We start from the raw sequence: 15,870 nt of genomic DNA on the forward strand, positions 1-15,870 counted from the left end.
TAATTAATAATTTTAGCAAAGTAGCGGGACATAAAATAAACCTACAAAAATCATTAACATTTCTATATTTCATCTGCAAGAAGAGATAGTAAGAGACACCCCCTTTAAAATAACTGTAGACAGTATAAAATACTTCAGAGTATATCTACCAAAAGAAACCCAGGAACTACATGAATATATTTACAAAATGTTTTTATACAAATAAAGTCAGATTTAAATAATTGGAAAAATATTAATTGTTCATAGGCAGAGCCAATATAAAATGACAATTTTATGTAGACAACCATTTATCCAATGTCATCCCAATTAAATTACCAAAAAATTACTTATTGAGCTGGAAAAAAATAATAAAAATTCATTTGGAAGAACAAAAGGTCAAGAATATCAAAAGAATTACTTCAAAAAATGTATAAGAAGGAGATTTAGCGTACCAGATCTTAAACTATACTATTAGCCAGTGATTATCAAAATAATCTGGTACTAGCTAAGAAACAGAAAGGTAGATCAATGGAAGAGGATAGACATAATACCCAGTAGCAAACGACTATAGAAATCTTATGTGTGATAAATGTCAAGATTTAAACTTTGGGGATAAGAATTTATTATTTGTTAAAATTTGTTGGGAAAGCTGAAAAGCAGTCTGACAGAAATTGGACATAGACCAGTATCTTACATCATTTACCAAGATAAATGACCATGATATAAAGGGAGAAAACATAAGAAAATTAGAAAAACATGGAACATATTACCAGGAGAATAATTTCTGAATAAATAAGAGATAACATTGTGAGGTATATAAAATGGATAGTTTCAACTACATTAGATCAAAAAGATTTTGTGTAAATAAAACCAAAGTAGCCAAGATTAGAAGGAAAACAAAAATTGAGAGAAAATTTTTATAGACAGTTTCTCAGAGAGAGGTCTCATATCCCAACTTTTCTCAAATTTATAAGAATACAAATTATTACCCAATTGATAAACGGTCAAAGGATATGAAGAAGCAATTTTTCAATAAAGAAATCAAAACCATATAAAAATGCTCTAAATCACTATTGATTAGAAAAATGCAAATTAAAACAACATTAAGATATCATCTTACAACTATCAGACTGACTAAAATGATAGAAAAGCAAATGTTGGTGGGGATGTAGAAAAATTAGGACACTAACACACTGTTGGTGTAACTGTGAATTGATCCAATCATTTTGGAGAGCAATCTGGAATTATGCCCAAAAGAGTTATAAAACTGTGTATACCCTTTGACCCAGCAACACCACTATTAGGTCTGTTTCCCAAAGTGATTTCTAAAATAGCAGCTCTCTTTGGGGTGGCAAAGAGCTGGAAATTGAGGGGAATGGCTAAACAAGCTGTGGTATATGATTGTGATGGAATACTACTGTGCTATAAGAAATGATGAACTGGTTGATTTTAGAGAAACATGGAATGATTTGCATGAAATAATGAAGAGTGAAATGAACAGAAGCAAGAGAATATTTTATACAGCAACAACAATATTGTTCTAAGAACAACTTTGACTGTCATTTTGAGTATTATAAATACTCATATCAGCTACAAAGAACTTATGAAGGAAGATGTTATCCACATCTAGGGAAAGAACTGATAACTAGAAATATACATAGTATGGTTACACATATATCTGTGTGTACATATATACGTACACATATATTTGTGTCAAATGGTAACTTTCTCTTGGGCAGGGTCAGGAGGGAGGGAGAAAAAAGTTAAAAGTACACAGCAGAGAACAAAAGAAATCTTAGAAGGAAGCACAGAAAAACAACGTTGCTTTGAAAACCATGCCTAGTATTTATTACATAGGTTTTGGAAAAAAAAGTAAACAGAATGAAATGGAAATTCATGGTTTTATATTGAATTGTCTTTTGATGTTGTGCTGTGCACATGGAAATTTTTTAGTCTTTTTGTATTCAAGTTCAAAATGAATAAAAATAAAGATAAATACATAAATAAAAAGAATTAAGGCATTATTGTAAATTTTTCTGTAGTATAAATTTTTCTATAGTAAATTCACAACATGAGAAGGAAGCACTTGACTTTAAATGACCTTTTATCATGTATAATTGAAGATTCTTGTCAGCTATTTTTAGAAGAAATGCACAAGATAATTTAGCATATGGAATGGGCCCTGGAGATCAACTTGTGTGTAAAACGGTATTTTACAGATGAAGAAATGGAGGTCCAAAGAAGTCACTACACACAAGAGATGGACAAAAGGTTCTCCTACTTGGGAATTCTTCATTGATAACCAGCCTTGCAGAGTTATAACTAGGATAACGATTGAGGCTCTTCCTCAAGCTACTAAAATTTAAAGGGGTCTGCAAAAATTTGTATTCCTTCAGCTGGTGGAAATACCTGTCACATAGATAGCCTACATCTGGAGGATATGCTTCCTTCTCCTAATGATCCTTCAGCCTGCCTTCCCTATACCCTGTGACCCTTTGTTGGCCCCATTCCACAGCCCCTACATCTGTGATATGACTGCTGTCAACTACTCGCCTGGTCCTGGGCATAGGCCATACAACCCACTACTGGCACATCCCTGAGGTTAAAGTGGACAACCACCACCATGCTCCCTGCCTGTTGCCCCTTTTTACTTCCTCCTCCTAAAGATTGGGTGGTCTTGAAATTATTGGTGAAGCTTCAGCAGGGATAGATTCTTTAGGAGCAGGGTTCTCTCTCCCTTGGTCTAAATGCAACTATATGCATTTAACTAAATGCAGCAATAATGGCTACCTTTCCAACCTGTCTTGCAATATGGATCAAGGAGTTTAGCATGTGTGTAAAGGGCTTGCAAAAAAGCAACCTGAGGTACAATAAAATCCTTAGACCCAGATCAACCTTAATAATTCTCTTAGCAGAAACCTTTCAATTACAAAAGTCTCTCCCCTTCTCTCTAGTCCCAAGCACTAAAAGTACAAGGTACTTCCAGTGCCAGAGGACACAAAAAGTCCGTGTCCTCAACAAGTGCCAGACCCACATTACACATTCTATCCAAGGAGACAACATGTGCATAAATATGTATATGTTAAATAAATATAAGGCGAATTAAAAAAAAAAAAAGAGCAGTAGCAGCTGGAAGATCAAGAAAGTCTTGATAAAGAAGATGGTACTGGTCATCAAGAACAGGTCATGATAGACTCACTGCATTTCCCCTTTGGATATAGATACTAGATATCAGAAGGATGTTGTATGCAAAGCATGTGACAAGATCTTTCTTGCTATCTTTGCAGTCCAAATGTGAACTAAATGACAGTCAATTATTGGAAACATTGTCTCTCTGCAACCTTCGCTACTTTAGTTCTTCCCTCTGGGTCCAGACAGAAAAAGATGAACATTTCTAGAGTATTGTCCTTTAAAGATAGCTTCTCTGCCTCTCCCCCTCCAAGTCTTCTTTTCCCAGACTAAAGATCCCCAGTTTTTCCAATGGATTATAGGCCCATACATTAAAAGCTAAAAGAGACCTGAGAGGCCATATATTCCAATCCGCTTATCTCACATGTAAGGAAACTGAGGCCCAGAGAGGTTAACTGATATACCTAAAATGATACAGATATTAACTAAGGCAAGCTTTCAACTTAGATGCTCTGACTTCACAGACAGTCTTCTTTCCATCACTATTCTAGCCTCACTCATCTGGATATGATGTCAATGTCACTATTGTTACCCACTCTCTCCTTATATAACTCCTCCTTCTCCCCAATAAAAGCCTCTTGTAACAAATAAATACTCTTAAACAAAACAAATTTAGTGGGAAGTATGCTTCATTATCAGTCTCCTGAAGTCATGACTGGTCATTGTACTTAAGCCTTTAAAATTTGTTTTCCTTACATCTTTGTAATCATTGTTTAAAATGTTCTCTAAGCTCTGCTCACTTCACTCTCCATCAATCATATACGTCTTCTTAGGCATGCAACAGCTACTTAATAAATGTTTATTGACTTATGTTAACTAAGTTTCTCTGAATCTATACATTTTATCATTTCTTATATAACAATAGAATTTAATTTAATTCATATGCAATAATTTGATCATCTATGCCCCAATTTAATTCTGATACCTATTCACATGTAATTTGTATGAGTTATGCCTGGAAAGGTATGAGGTGATGTTTGGAAACAATTATATACTATAATATGATATATAATATAGAAGGAGTTGGAATGGAAGTCTGGAGATAGAATTCTAATTCTAGCTTTACCAACATACTAGTTGTATGACCTTAGGAACATCACTTAATCTCTCTGGTTCTTACTTCTGTAATGGAGGTTATGGCTCGTGTGCCTCCTTGAGCCAAACAGAATAAGTCTAATCCTTCTACTACATGAAAGCCTTATAAATGCTTGAACATAGTTATAACATCTGCTGCCCCTCTTCTCACGCTCCCCAAATCTTTTCTTCAGGCTGAAAAAAAAAAAGATCTCAATTCCTAAGACATGAAATTGAGACTCTTCCCCAGCCCAACTGCCCTCTTCTGGATCTTCTATGGCCTGTTAATATCTTTTTAAACTGATGCCCAGAACTGAAAACAGCACTCCAGATGATGTCTTGTGAATGCAGTATATCAAACAATTACCACTTTTCGTATACTTGAATGAGATACATAGTATCTTAGCTATGTATCTGCAATTGCAGCTCAACAAAGATTTTAGTTTGGGGAAATAGCACATCACACTGCTGATGCATATTGACTAGGCAATCCACTTAAAAAATGCTATATTTTTTACTTGAATACTATGTTTACCCTAAATATTGAATTTTTGGTAAGAAAAATATATTTATGTATAAATTTTTAAAGATTGAAGAACACATACAATTACAATCTGGATAGTTTTAAAAGTAATTATTGGATATATTTTGTTTGGATAGAAATAGACTTCTTATTAAATAACATTTGTATTTTACCTAAATTGTCATTTATGCATTTATGATCAATCTTTCAACTTGGGAAAAGGCAATCATATTAAACCAAGAAAAAGATCCCTGTAGCTTTGATTTGTTGAAAAATTACAGCTCTTTCAGAGGGAAAATGGTGGATTTCATATTTTCATTGTCTAGAAAGAACTTACATATTTCATATTAGAGCTATGGACAAAGCTGTGCTTTTTTAAAAGACTGTGTACACTTTATGCTGCTTTCTTTCATGATCTCATAACTTTTAAAAAACATAAAACTTAAAATCAAATATTACACTTGTCATATTTTGTGGGTTTTATCTAAGAAAAAATTTATTTTCTGAAACATAATCTTTTGCCAATACACCATAATTAGAAACTTTCCTAAAGTACTTTAATGGAATTGAATGGAAAGGAAAATGACACTATTTAAAAACAGTTATTATCTATGTTGTGCCCACAAAAGTATATCTGTGATATGGCTTTCTCCTGCCCCCAAATCCTTAGTGTTATTTTCTTTCATCTTCTTTCTACTTGTCATGTCACCTCTGACATCTATCACAGCTTTAATGAGAGGACAGAGAAGAACTTCGCTCCAAACTTCTTAAGAGTGGCCTAACAAGCACAGCAAAGCAAATTAGTCACATGACACAGTATTGCTCCTGATTTCCATCATAGCTTTAAAGGTTCAAGAGGCACGTAGTATTCCTGTAATTTATGTATAGCAGGATACTCTCTTCCCTTCTATCTACCTCTTGCAACCTGTCTTTTGCTTCCCACATAAAGCTTCCAGATGGTGAGGATAGAGAATACCCACTGGATTCTTCTTCTCATAGTACTTTTACTCATTCCCACAATGAAAATTATTTCAATACTCTCCTTCATAACAATCATAAGTAACATTTATGTAATACTTACTGCTTGTTTGCAAAATATATTTCATTTTATCTTCAAAAAACCGTGTGAATGAGATACATAGTATCTTTGATCTACACAACAATCCTGTTGTACAATGCGTTCTGTGAGATAGATGCTATTAATTTTCCTATTTTACAGAGAAAATGGAGGTTGAGACACTAAGACTATAGTACTCATTAATATATGTAAAAATATTGAAACAGTATGGGCAAAGAGGTTACAACAATATATTCAAAAGATTATTCACCATGATTAAGTTGTATTTAGGGATGGTTCAATATCAGGAAAATAAAAATAATTGTTGTTGTTGTTCAGTCATTTCAACTGTGTCTGACTCTTCATGACCTCATTTGGGGTTTTTTTGGCAAAGATACTAGAGTGGTTTGCCATTTCCTTTTCTACCTCATTTTACATATGAGGAAACTGAGGCAAACAGGGTTAAGTGACTTGCCCAGGGCCACATAGCTAGAAATTGTCTGAGACCATATTTGAACTCAGGAAAATAAATCTTCCTGACTCCAGGTCCAGCACTCTATCCACTATACTACCTAGCTGCCCATAAAAATAATAGACTATATTAATAACAAAAATGAAAACTACATGATTGAATTAAGAGATGAAAAAAATGAATGGCCTTCATGTATGCAAAAACACGAAAAAGGATAGGAATAAATGAAACTTTCCTTATTCTAATGAACAGTAAGTATAAAAGACCAAGAACTAGTATTAATTTAATGAAAACATCACTCAATTAACAAGTATTTATTAAGCACCTACTACATGCTAAACCACGCTACCTACACCAGGCTAAGATCAGGAGATAGAAGAACAAAGACTCAAACAACCCCTACTTAAAAGAAATGTTTGCTTCTAATAGAAACACTTTGTAGCAGGATCAGGGACAAAGCAAGGAAGTCCATCACCACTGAAATTATTTCATGCAGTTCTAGTGATTTCAGTTGTATAGACACTCCCTCCATCAAGGCAGACTAGCAATATGGAGCTTATATGGCCAAAAAGAATTAATACTAAATGGCCAGTAATTTTATTCAGATATCTGAATCAATGATAGGATAATAGACTCTCCATTTTTTTTTTAGGCAATCTAACTTTCCTTTGGAATAAACTGTCCTGCTACGAGATCAATAACTCGTGTTTTTGAGTAATTCTCTATAATCTAGAGATACATGAGAATGAAAAGCTATTTGATTAAATCAGATACAATTTTAATCAAAATAGTCATTGAGTTATTTAAGTTATATTCATTTCTTCCCCAACCCAGGAAATCAGAAAAAAATTAAGGGAAATAGAAAATTGATCCTAGTTGATTTTAATAGGAAATTTTAAAGCTCTTTGTGTACTAAAGAGAAGCACATACCTTTGTGGAATATAGAACATATTCTGAGGTGGGGGTTTATAGAGGACTCCTTCATACACAGGCCAAAGCCCACTTAAAATCCTGAAGAGAGAACTTTTCCCACAACCATTGGGACCAGTTATCAGAAGATGCATTCCTTCTTGTACCTAAAATAATTGAAAATGATAAACTGCAATTTAAACCTACGAGTGTATTAGGAGATTTCTAAATACGTATTTCTTTCAAAACATTTAGTGCCATATCAAGTGTGTCATTCATTCAAAAATATTTAAAACCATGTGGTCTGGGAGTAATGGGTGGAAGTTACACAGAGGAAAACAGGTTTGATAAAAGGAAAAACTCTTGAACAATCAGAGCTGTACAAAAGTGGAATGGACTGCCTGAGGAGGTAGTAAGCTCCCCTACAAGCAAAGGCAAGGAGATGACTTGTCAGGTATGTTGGAGAGAGCATTCTTATTCACACATGAGTTGGACTAGTTGGCCTCTAAAGGTCCCTTCCAATTCTGCGCAAGGCATTGTGGTAGACATTCTATCTGTATATACATAATAACCCTGGAAAGCCATGATCAAATAATCAAAAAACATTTATTAAATGCATACTGTCAAATGCACACGTCAGGCACTGTGCTAAGTGCTGGCACACAAAATATGTGCCATGAAACAAAGGAAAGCATTTATCATGGCTGACGATATTAAATGAGGTCTTCTACTAGGCTCTGAGAATCAAAGCACCTTGAAAAAAAATTCCAAAGAAAATGATAAGAATAAAAATAAGCCCTGATTCTGGCTCATCAAAATTTAAGGTAATTAATTAATAAGTATACTCCTTTCACATTTGAGATGGCTTGTACATATGGAGAGATAATTACTTGGAAAATAATAAATATTAAAAATAAGTTACTATTGTTTTTTTACTGGACTTATGATTTCACTGGTGTATATCCTGGTTAGGAAATTCTATCTAGAAATGCAGATCAACAAAGTGAGGTCTCCTGGGATACCTAGGGGTTAAGTGACTGAGACAGGACTTTAACATAGATCTTCATGACTCATAGGTTGGCTGTCTAATCCGCTATACCATGCTGCCAGTCTGGCTAAAAACATTTTTAAAATAATTATAACAATTTTATATTTTTATATTACATAAAAATATATTTATACTTTATATTATATTTCATGTAATATAGAAATAAATTACATGTAATATATTTGATTATATAAATATAAAAATTTATGTTATACATAAAATATAAATTGTATTTTAAATCATATCAATTGACAACTTTCATTTGAAAGCCAGTGACAGTTATTTCAATTTTCTCAAGAACAATCTGTTCTCCATTCCTAGAATTTTCTACCCCTTCACCCATACCTCTTGGTCTCCTTGCTTCCCTCCAAGACCATTAAAATTCCAACTTCTGCAGGAGACCTTTCCGAATCCCAGCTGTTAATACCTTTCCCTTTCAGATTATCTGCTACCTACTCTCTACATACAAGGCAGCTAGGTGGCGGCTAGAGTCAGGAAAACATCATTGGGTGACCCTCGATAAGTTGCTTAAACCTGTTTGCCTCAATTTTCTCATCTGTAAAATGAGCCAAGAAAATGGCAAACCACACTATTGTCTTTGCCACCCTCAAGTGGGGTCACAAAGAGTTGGAAATGACTAAACAACACTCTATATATATCTTGTATGCATCTAGCTATTTACATGTTGTTTCCTCCATTAGAATATATATTCATTGAAGGCAGGGGCTTTGCCTTTCTTTTTTATCCCCATCACTTAGCACAATGCTTGGTCCATAGTACATGCTTGATAAATGTTGTCTAACTATCTAATTTCATGAGTATAGAGAACTACTTGCAAAGGAAACTCCATCTACCAAAGTAGGTCAGCACTATCTCTACAGCTTAAAAGAGTTGCCTAGAACATTGAGTATTCTGAAGATATGTCTCCATTTTTCTAATTGTTAAGAATTTTTTTTCTTATATCAAAGCTGAATCTCCATTTATCTCCATGGTTCCTGTATATTCCTCCAAATATTAATGATTTGCCTTTATATAACAGATTAGAGACACCTTGAATTTCTAAGGCTCTGTCTATCTAATCAGAAGATATATTCTTTCTTGTACCTAAAATAGTATGAAAATTATAAACTGCAAACTTTTTAATACTATGAATTATATGTATGTATGTGTTTATATCTTTACATGCTCAACAAGAAATCCCATGTTGTTCAAACCATAGTTTGCTTTCAAATTAAAATTTAATCAATTCATTTTTATCAATGACTACAGTTCTTTAAGAGATCAAGAAGCCTTCTCTTTGAAGCAGAAAAAGCAAGTTTTAAATTATAGTACTACAAGTGATGATGATAATAATAATAGCATTTATATAATATTTTAATGCTTTCAAAGCACACCAAAATATTATTTCATTTTAACCTTAAATTTTATAGATGAAGAAACTGAAGCAGACAGAGGTTTAGTATCTTGCTCGGGGTTACATAGCTAGTAAATATTTGAGGCCAGATTTGCACTACGGTATATCTGACTTCATGTCTACTACTCTACCCACCGTGACATCTAGTTACTTCATATATAGTACTGAAGGTAGGACATATTTTTGCAGCCTCATACAAAAAACTAGTTTCCACTGGCATAGTGCAGTACTTCTTGAAATTATTAGACCCTCTGAAGAATAAGATATGGGAGCACTACTGAAACTTTGTATTCCTATTAAGGTCTTACAATCCACCATATAAAAAATGAATGTTATATATGAAAAGAATATGAAAAAGTATGCAAGGAATAAACCCACAGTATTTCTCTCTCTCTAAATAATTGGGCTTAGTGTAGCTATATTGGGCAAATGTACCCAATTTTCAAATACATTAACCCATAAGTTATATAGCACTATATTAGGCAACTGCAAATATAATAACAAACATAGTGCATCACAAGTTTTATATCCAGAATCAGTTTTGGAGGTCATTTGGTCTGATCCCTTCATTTTACAGGTGAATAAAATTAAACTGAGAGAGGTTAATTAACTTGTCCAAGAACATGTAATATGGATAATAAAATAATACACACGGCCCCAATTAGAGGTTTACAAAGTGAGTTAAATAATACTTACTATTATCCTGATTTTGCAAATAAGGAAACTGAGGATGACAGAGGTTAAGTGACTATCCCAAGGCCACATAAAGTTTCAAAGCCAGTGCTCAAACACAAGTTCCTCTTTAGACTCTGATTCTGGGACTCTCAATACAAAAGGTAGCTAATTGCCAAAGCAGCATTCAAACCCAGGTCCTCTGATTTCATATCCATAGTCCTTTCTACTCCATCAGCTGAGGTTGGCTTTTTATCTAAGAAAACTAAAGTCATGTTTACATGTCACTGATTTTAATTGCTCTTAGTGAATTGTGATTACAGATTTTTTTAAAGTATAACCAAACTGAAGTTTATTTCATAGCAAAGACTTAAAAGAGTATAAGGGAAAGGATATAACCTTCAATTCTTCTTTGTGTACTCACACAAAGAATAGCTAGAGGCAGCAAGAGAATATAATGGGCCGAACATCGGACTTGGAAGTCAGGAAGACACAAGTTAAAATCTTGCCTCGCACACTTACTTGCTGTGTGACTGCAGCAAGACTGCAGCCTTAGTTTCTTTAACTGTAAAATGGAGATAATAATAGCTATGCTATTATTCTGCTATTATATATATACATATATATACATATACACACACATATACATGTATACATACATATAGATGTAGAATATCTACATATGTTTTATATATAGAATATCGATATATATGTTCTGAAGTGAGATTCATATGTACATATACATACATTATATATATATGTTCTTCTTAAATGAGATGTCATATATACATATACATTTGTATACAAATCTTAAATGCTACGTAAACATTAGCTATTATTAGTAGAGAGAATGAAGTCAGATTGTATGTGTTAGGTATTCATATTTCCTAAATAGTCCCTGCCCTTGCTGAAGGCCCTCACTGTGAGCTCTATCTCATTGCAGAGTACTGCAATGAATACAGTCATCAATCAGCACTATCCTAGCATTTATTAAGTTACCTCTTCTGTGTATGAGGTACTGTGCAAAGAGTAAGGAATGCAAAGAAAGACAAAAAAAAAGTCTCTCCTCTCAAGGAGCTCGTGGTCTACTGACAATACACAAACAACTATCTACAAACAAGACATTTATAGAATAAATGTACATACAGGAAAATTTTGGGGCAATTTCAGAGGGAAGGAACTAAGAATAAGGGGGAATTTTCTGACATCTTTTACTAAGAAAACTCAGAATTTAAATTTGTGTCACTCTGGGTTATTTTTTAAAATCAGATAAATGAGGAGGAATTCAAGAACCTTGTTAATTTTAATAAATAGAAACATCAATAGTTTATCCTGGTTTACCAGATCTGAAAAGAAATAGGGTATGAAGGATAGAAAGATTATAAGTAGTTAAACTAACGGTAAATAATTAAAATATACTCTATTTACCAGAGGCTACTCTGTAGCAGACAGATACAAGGCCTCAGAGTTAAGAAAAATTTGGTTTAAGTCCTACTTCCGAGTCCTGGCTCTGTGACCCTGGACAAGTCTTAATGCTTCAAGTAATTCTTAAGACTATAAATTGCAGAGCATGAACTGCTAAGTCTTCATTAATTCCCTATTCCAATGAAATCAAAGGCATGATTTTTTTTAAGTATACAACTTTACAGTATACAACTTAAATAATGTGAAGATTATTATGTTTCCTTAATATATTTCATACTCAGACCTTATCCTCAAATCACTATCTAAAACCTAATCATAGGCCCATATAAAGGTAGCACTGAATATAAGGCAACTCCCCATATTTCACACTACAAAAAATAAAGATATACAACTTCCAAAGTTGTAGGAGGAATATATAATTTCCATTAAATTGACTAACTTTGCTTATCTTTCTTTTGAGTACTTCCATTTCTTCCCTTTGCTGCTTTCTAGCCCCAGATGTACTTCTTGTCAGTATTTAGAATATAGAAATCAGTACATTTATCTTTGTTTGCATTTCTGTTGTCAATTCTAGTCATTTTTAAAATTTGAATTAAATTCATCTGCCTTCACTAATGTAATTAATCAGGTTATTACAACACTAGAATTCCATATATTTTTACTTTTAAATTATTTCAAAACAGTCTGTCAAATACTTTTATATGATTTAACAACAAAGACCTAAAATCTTAAATTAATAATCTTTTTATAAGATTATGAGAAGTATAGAGCAATTTCAACTTTCTGATCTTCTGATTAGTCTTTTCTGATATTAGTCACTATTATATAAAGTGGTAATCACGTTATATTTTAGGATAAAACTTGTAAATGAAAACTACTAGCATATTTCAGCCATGATGACATTATAATGCAGGCTCATATTTTAGAGTAATTCACACAGGAAAATGGAATAAATAACATTTTATGTTCAAATATTCATTTTTAAGGAAATGTCCTATTGCTCCTGTCTCCTGATTTGACTTTCAATCTAAAAATACAGGATTGGAGAAATTGCATTTATCTGCTCCTATGTATAATTGAGCCACTACCTTTTTCATTTCCCCTCCTTTACATCTGTTTCTTCAAACAATTAACAGAAGGTACATGAATTCTGAGATGGTTTGTAGTGTGATTTCAAGTTACAAGATTCTTGAATATCATCTTACTTTGAAGTTTAGCCTGGAAACCACCACTTCTCCAGCTGGTGTTATAATAGGAACATTTTCACAAATAATTCCATGATCAACATCGATAACTTTTCCTATAAGTTAAAGAAAATTAAAAAGTTTGAAAAGCATCACCTTGATCAACCAATTTGATATATAAATAATAATATATAGTATCTTTGTAAAAATCAGTTAATGTCAAAAAAGAATTCCTGAAGTCACAAAAGCAATTATCAAAGGTCAATATCTGGAGCTAGGTCAAGTGTGAATTTAGACATTTTGGCAAATATGGTCATACAGATTATTCAAGTAAGTTGTTTATAATTTTTAAAATTTATTTAAAATTTAAAAGGAATAGTTTTTTAAGTAGACTTTATTATATCTGTTATATTATTTTACCTAAATTTTTTTTTCTTCTGTTGTTTTTCTTCTGGACAACAATACTACATAAAAGAGTAATATTAAAGGTTTTTTTTAATCATGTAATGAAAAATGTAGAAATAAGAAAACTGAACAATTGAAATAAAGATCATTATGTGAAAGTACACATTCAAACTACTTTATTTTGAAAAACAACTGTACCTTGGGTAAAAAGCATGACAACAAGTAGCTAGGTGGCAGCGTGGATAGTGCTGGGCCTGGACTCAGGAAGATTCGTCTTCTTGAGTTCAAATCTGGCCTCAGACATTTACTGTGTATGACCCTGGGAAAGTTACTTAACCCTGTTTGACAGTTTCCTCATCTGTAAAATAAGCTAGAGAAGGAAATGTCAAGCCACTCCAGTATCTTTGCCAAGAAAACCCAAAATGGGGTCATGAAGAGTCAGACACGACTGAAATGACTGAACAAAAACTATGCAACAAACATAACAGATATCTTTAAGTTAAAATATCACGACATTAGTGCTAAGCCACCAGGAAATATGAATTTAAATTTTAAACAACTCTTTCTGTCACTTGTGTAGTTCACAAAGATGTCTCTGATAATTTTGCAACAGGTCAAAGAACAATAATACAGATATTTTACTGGGCACGGTTCCTGAAATTTTAACATTAGACTGAACAATAGCTGATTTAAAGATCAGCTATTTCAACAACTATTAATTTTGGAAAGGTGAATTTATTATATCTGGTTAAAGGCCCTGGTATAAGTATGGTATAAGAAACATTTTTGATAAATAATGAAATATTTTAATATAAAGAAATGTTTAAAATTTTATTTAGTACCTTTGATTTCTAAGGTGTCACTGAAAGATAATTCTATTTTATCTCCAATCCTGGTAGGGTTTTCAGTCTCTTGAATAGCAGTTCTCTTATAAATTCCTTTGTTTACTTCTTCAAAGACCCAAAACATATTGTACACTCGAGCAGTATAACCTGCTAATTCAGTGATCTAAGAAATAAAACATTTGTTAATATTACACTCTTAAGAAAATACTAAATAACTTTTCCATTCAGTGTCAAACCTTTGAAAACTTATTTAATAACGATATACATACACATTGTTATCACAATTCTCATCATAGTTAAATAAGACTAATAAACATACAAAGTACACAAAAAAGACAAGATACTAAAATAAGTTTAAGTGAATATATTCAAAATAATAAAATATTTTAAATGTAAGGATTTTAAATTAAGCAAAAAGCTTTCAGAATATTGACAGTGTTTCAAGGTCTTTCTCTGGGATTGGTTCTTTCTTAGCTCTAATTGGCCTTTATAGGAAGAAATTCCTTTGACTACAACATCTCATTAATTTAAAACTAGTATAAAGCAGAAACATTAATAAATGAAAAAATGAGTCTTTCCTTTCTTCGTTTTTTTATTTTCAGAAAGACATTTGTTTTTATTATGAAATGAATACCAATTTATCTAATGGCAGATTGCTCCAAACAGGAGCATGAGAATTGCTCAGTTTTGAAAGGACAATAGCAACAGTGATAAGAAAGAAGAAAAGATCACCTTACATATGATATTGATAAAGGTCCTGTAAGAAATCAACACAGGCCTTTTATATCTAGAGGCTCATCAGGCAACCACTAACCAACATGGATCAAGACCTCTTGCTTCTGAGACCCCAGGTTCTGGAGAAATTTGCTGTGTTAACCTAATAGCTTTAATACTTGAAGTTTTGGACTTTATCTTGTGCACACAGACTAAAAATTTCATTCTTGCCTTACTATTATACTTAGTTTTAGTAAGGATGCTTGTGAAGCAAAGTTAATTTGCCAAAATAGTATACTCAGTCAACCAGTAGTATTAGCTAAAGCAAACTTTTACTCCTGCCTTTCTAGTGTTTAATAATTTATAAACCTCACTAACAACCCTAAACTTTTATAACCTTTAGCTAATACTACTGGTTGACTGAGTATACTATTTTGGCAAATTAACTTTGCTTCACAAGCATCCTTACTAAAATTTTCTTGTGTTGTAAAATTAGTGTTAAGTAGGAAAGACTGGCTTGTAGAGAACAGTGCTTAAAGTATGTGCAAAGGTTTCAGTCTGAGACAAAATGGAAGCTTGGGAGGATCTGAGTGGCTGGTACTATGTGATAATGGATGTAGAATTCAGAACTGTTGACTCAGAGTTGTTAAGCCAGAACTTTAATGAAGATACAAAAAGAGTCACCATCTTTGTCATTATTCTTTTCCTTTGTGGCTATGAGAAGACAAAACTACCCAAAAGCTAGATAGGGGAGGGGTGGCAGCCCTGTTTCCCACCTGACAATAGCAGCTGAGAATGCATGGTTGCCTCTGTCTCTGTTCATTCTGTCCTGATCTTAGGCAAATGAGTATTACAAGATGAGCGAGCTTTAAAAATCTAGATGTTCATCAGAGGTCCCACTGAATTCCAGAGCTGAATGGTATAAGTAGCACTGGCCACCAGAATAGTAGCTGATGGCAG

General features: G+C 32.9%; 1 protein-coding gene across 2 annotated transcripts in view; it reads right to left on the reverse strand.

Moving 5' to 3' along the window:
- The window catches only part of ABCD2 (ATP binding cassette subfamily D member 2), a 102,657-nt gene that overhangs the window by 60,093 nt on the left and 26,694 nt on the right, over positions 1-15,870 (reverse strand). For both annotated transcript variants that reach the window (XM_027858966.1, XM_027858967.1), the window contains exons 4-6: positions 14,194-14,359; positions 12,968-13,062; positions 7,225-7,370 (exon numbers count right to left, since the gene is read on the reverse strand). In XM_027858966.1, coding sequence (XP_027714767.1) covers positions 7,225-7,370; positions 12,968-13,062; positions 14,194-14,359 — 407 coding nt within the window. The remainder of the gene's footprint in view (positions 1-7,224; positions 7,371-12,967; positions 13,063-14,193; positions 14,360-15,870) is intronic.

This window comes from Vombatus ursinus, unplaced genomic scaffold, assembly GCF_900497805.2.
Source record: "Vombatus ursinus unplaced genomic scaffold, bare-nosed wombat genome assembly UNPS02013950.1, whole genome shotgun sequence".
Taxonomy (NCBI): domain Eukaryota; kingdom Metazoa; phylum Chordata; class Mammalia; order Diprotodontia; family Vombatidae; genus Vombatus; species Vombatus ursinus.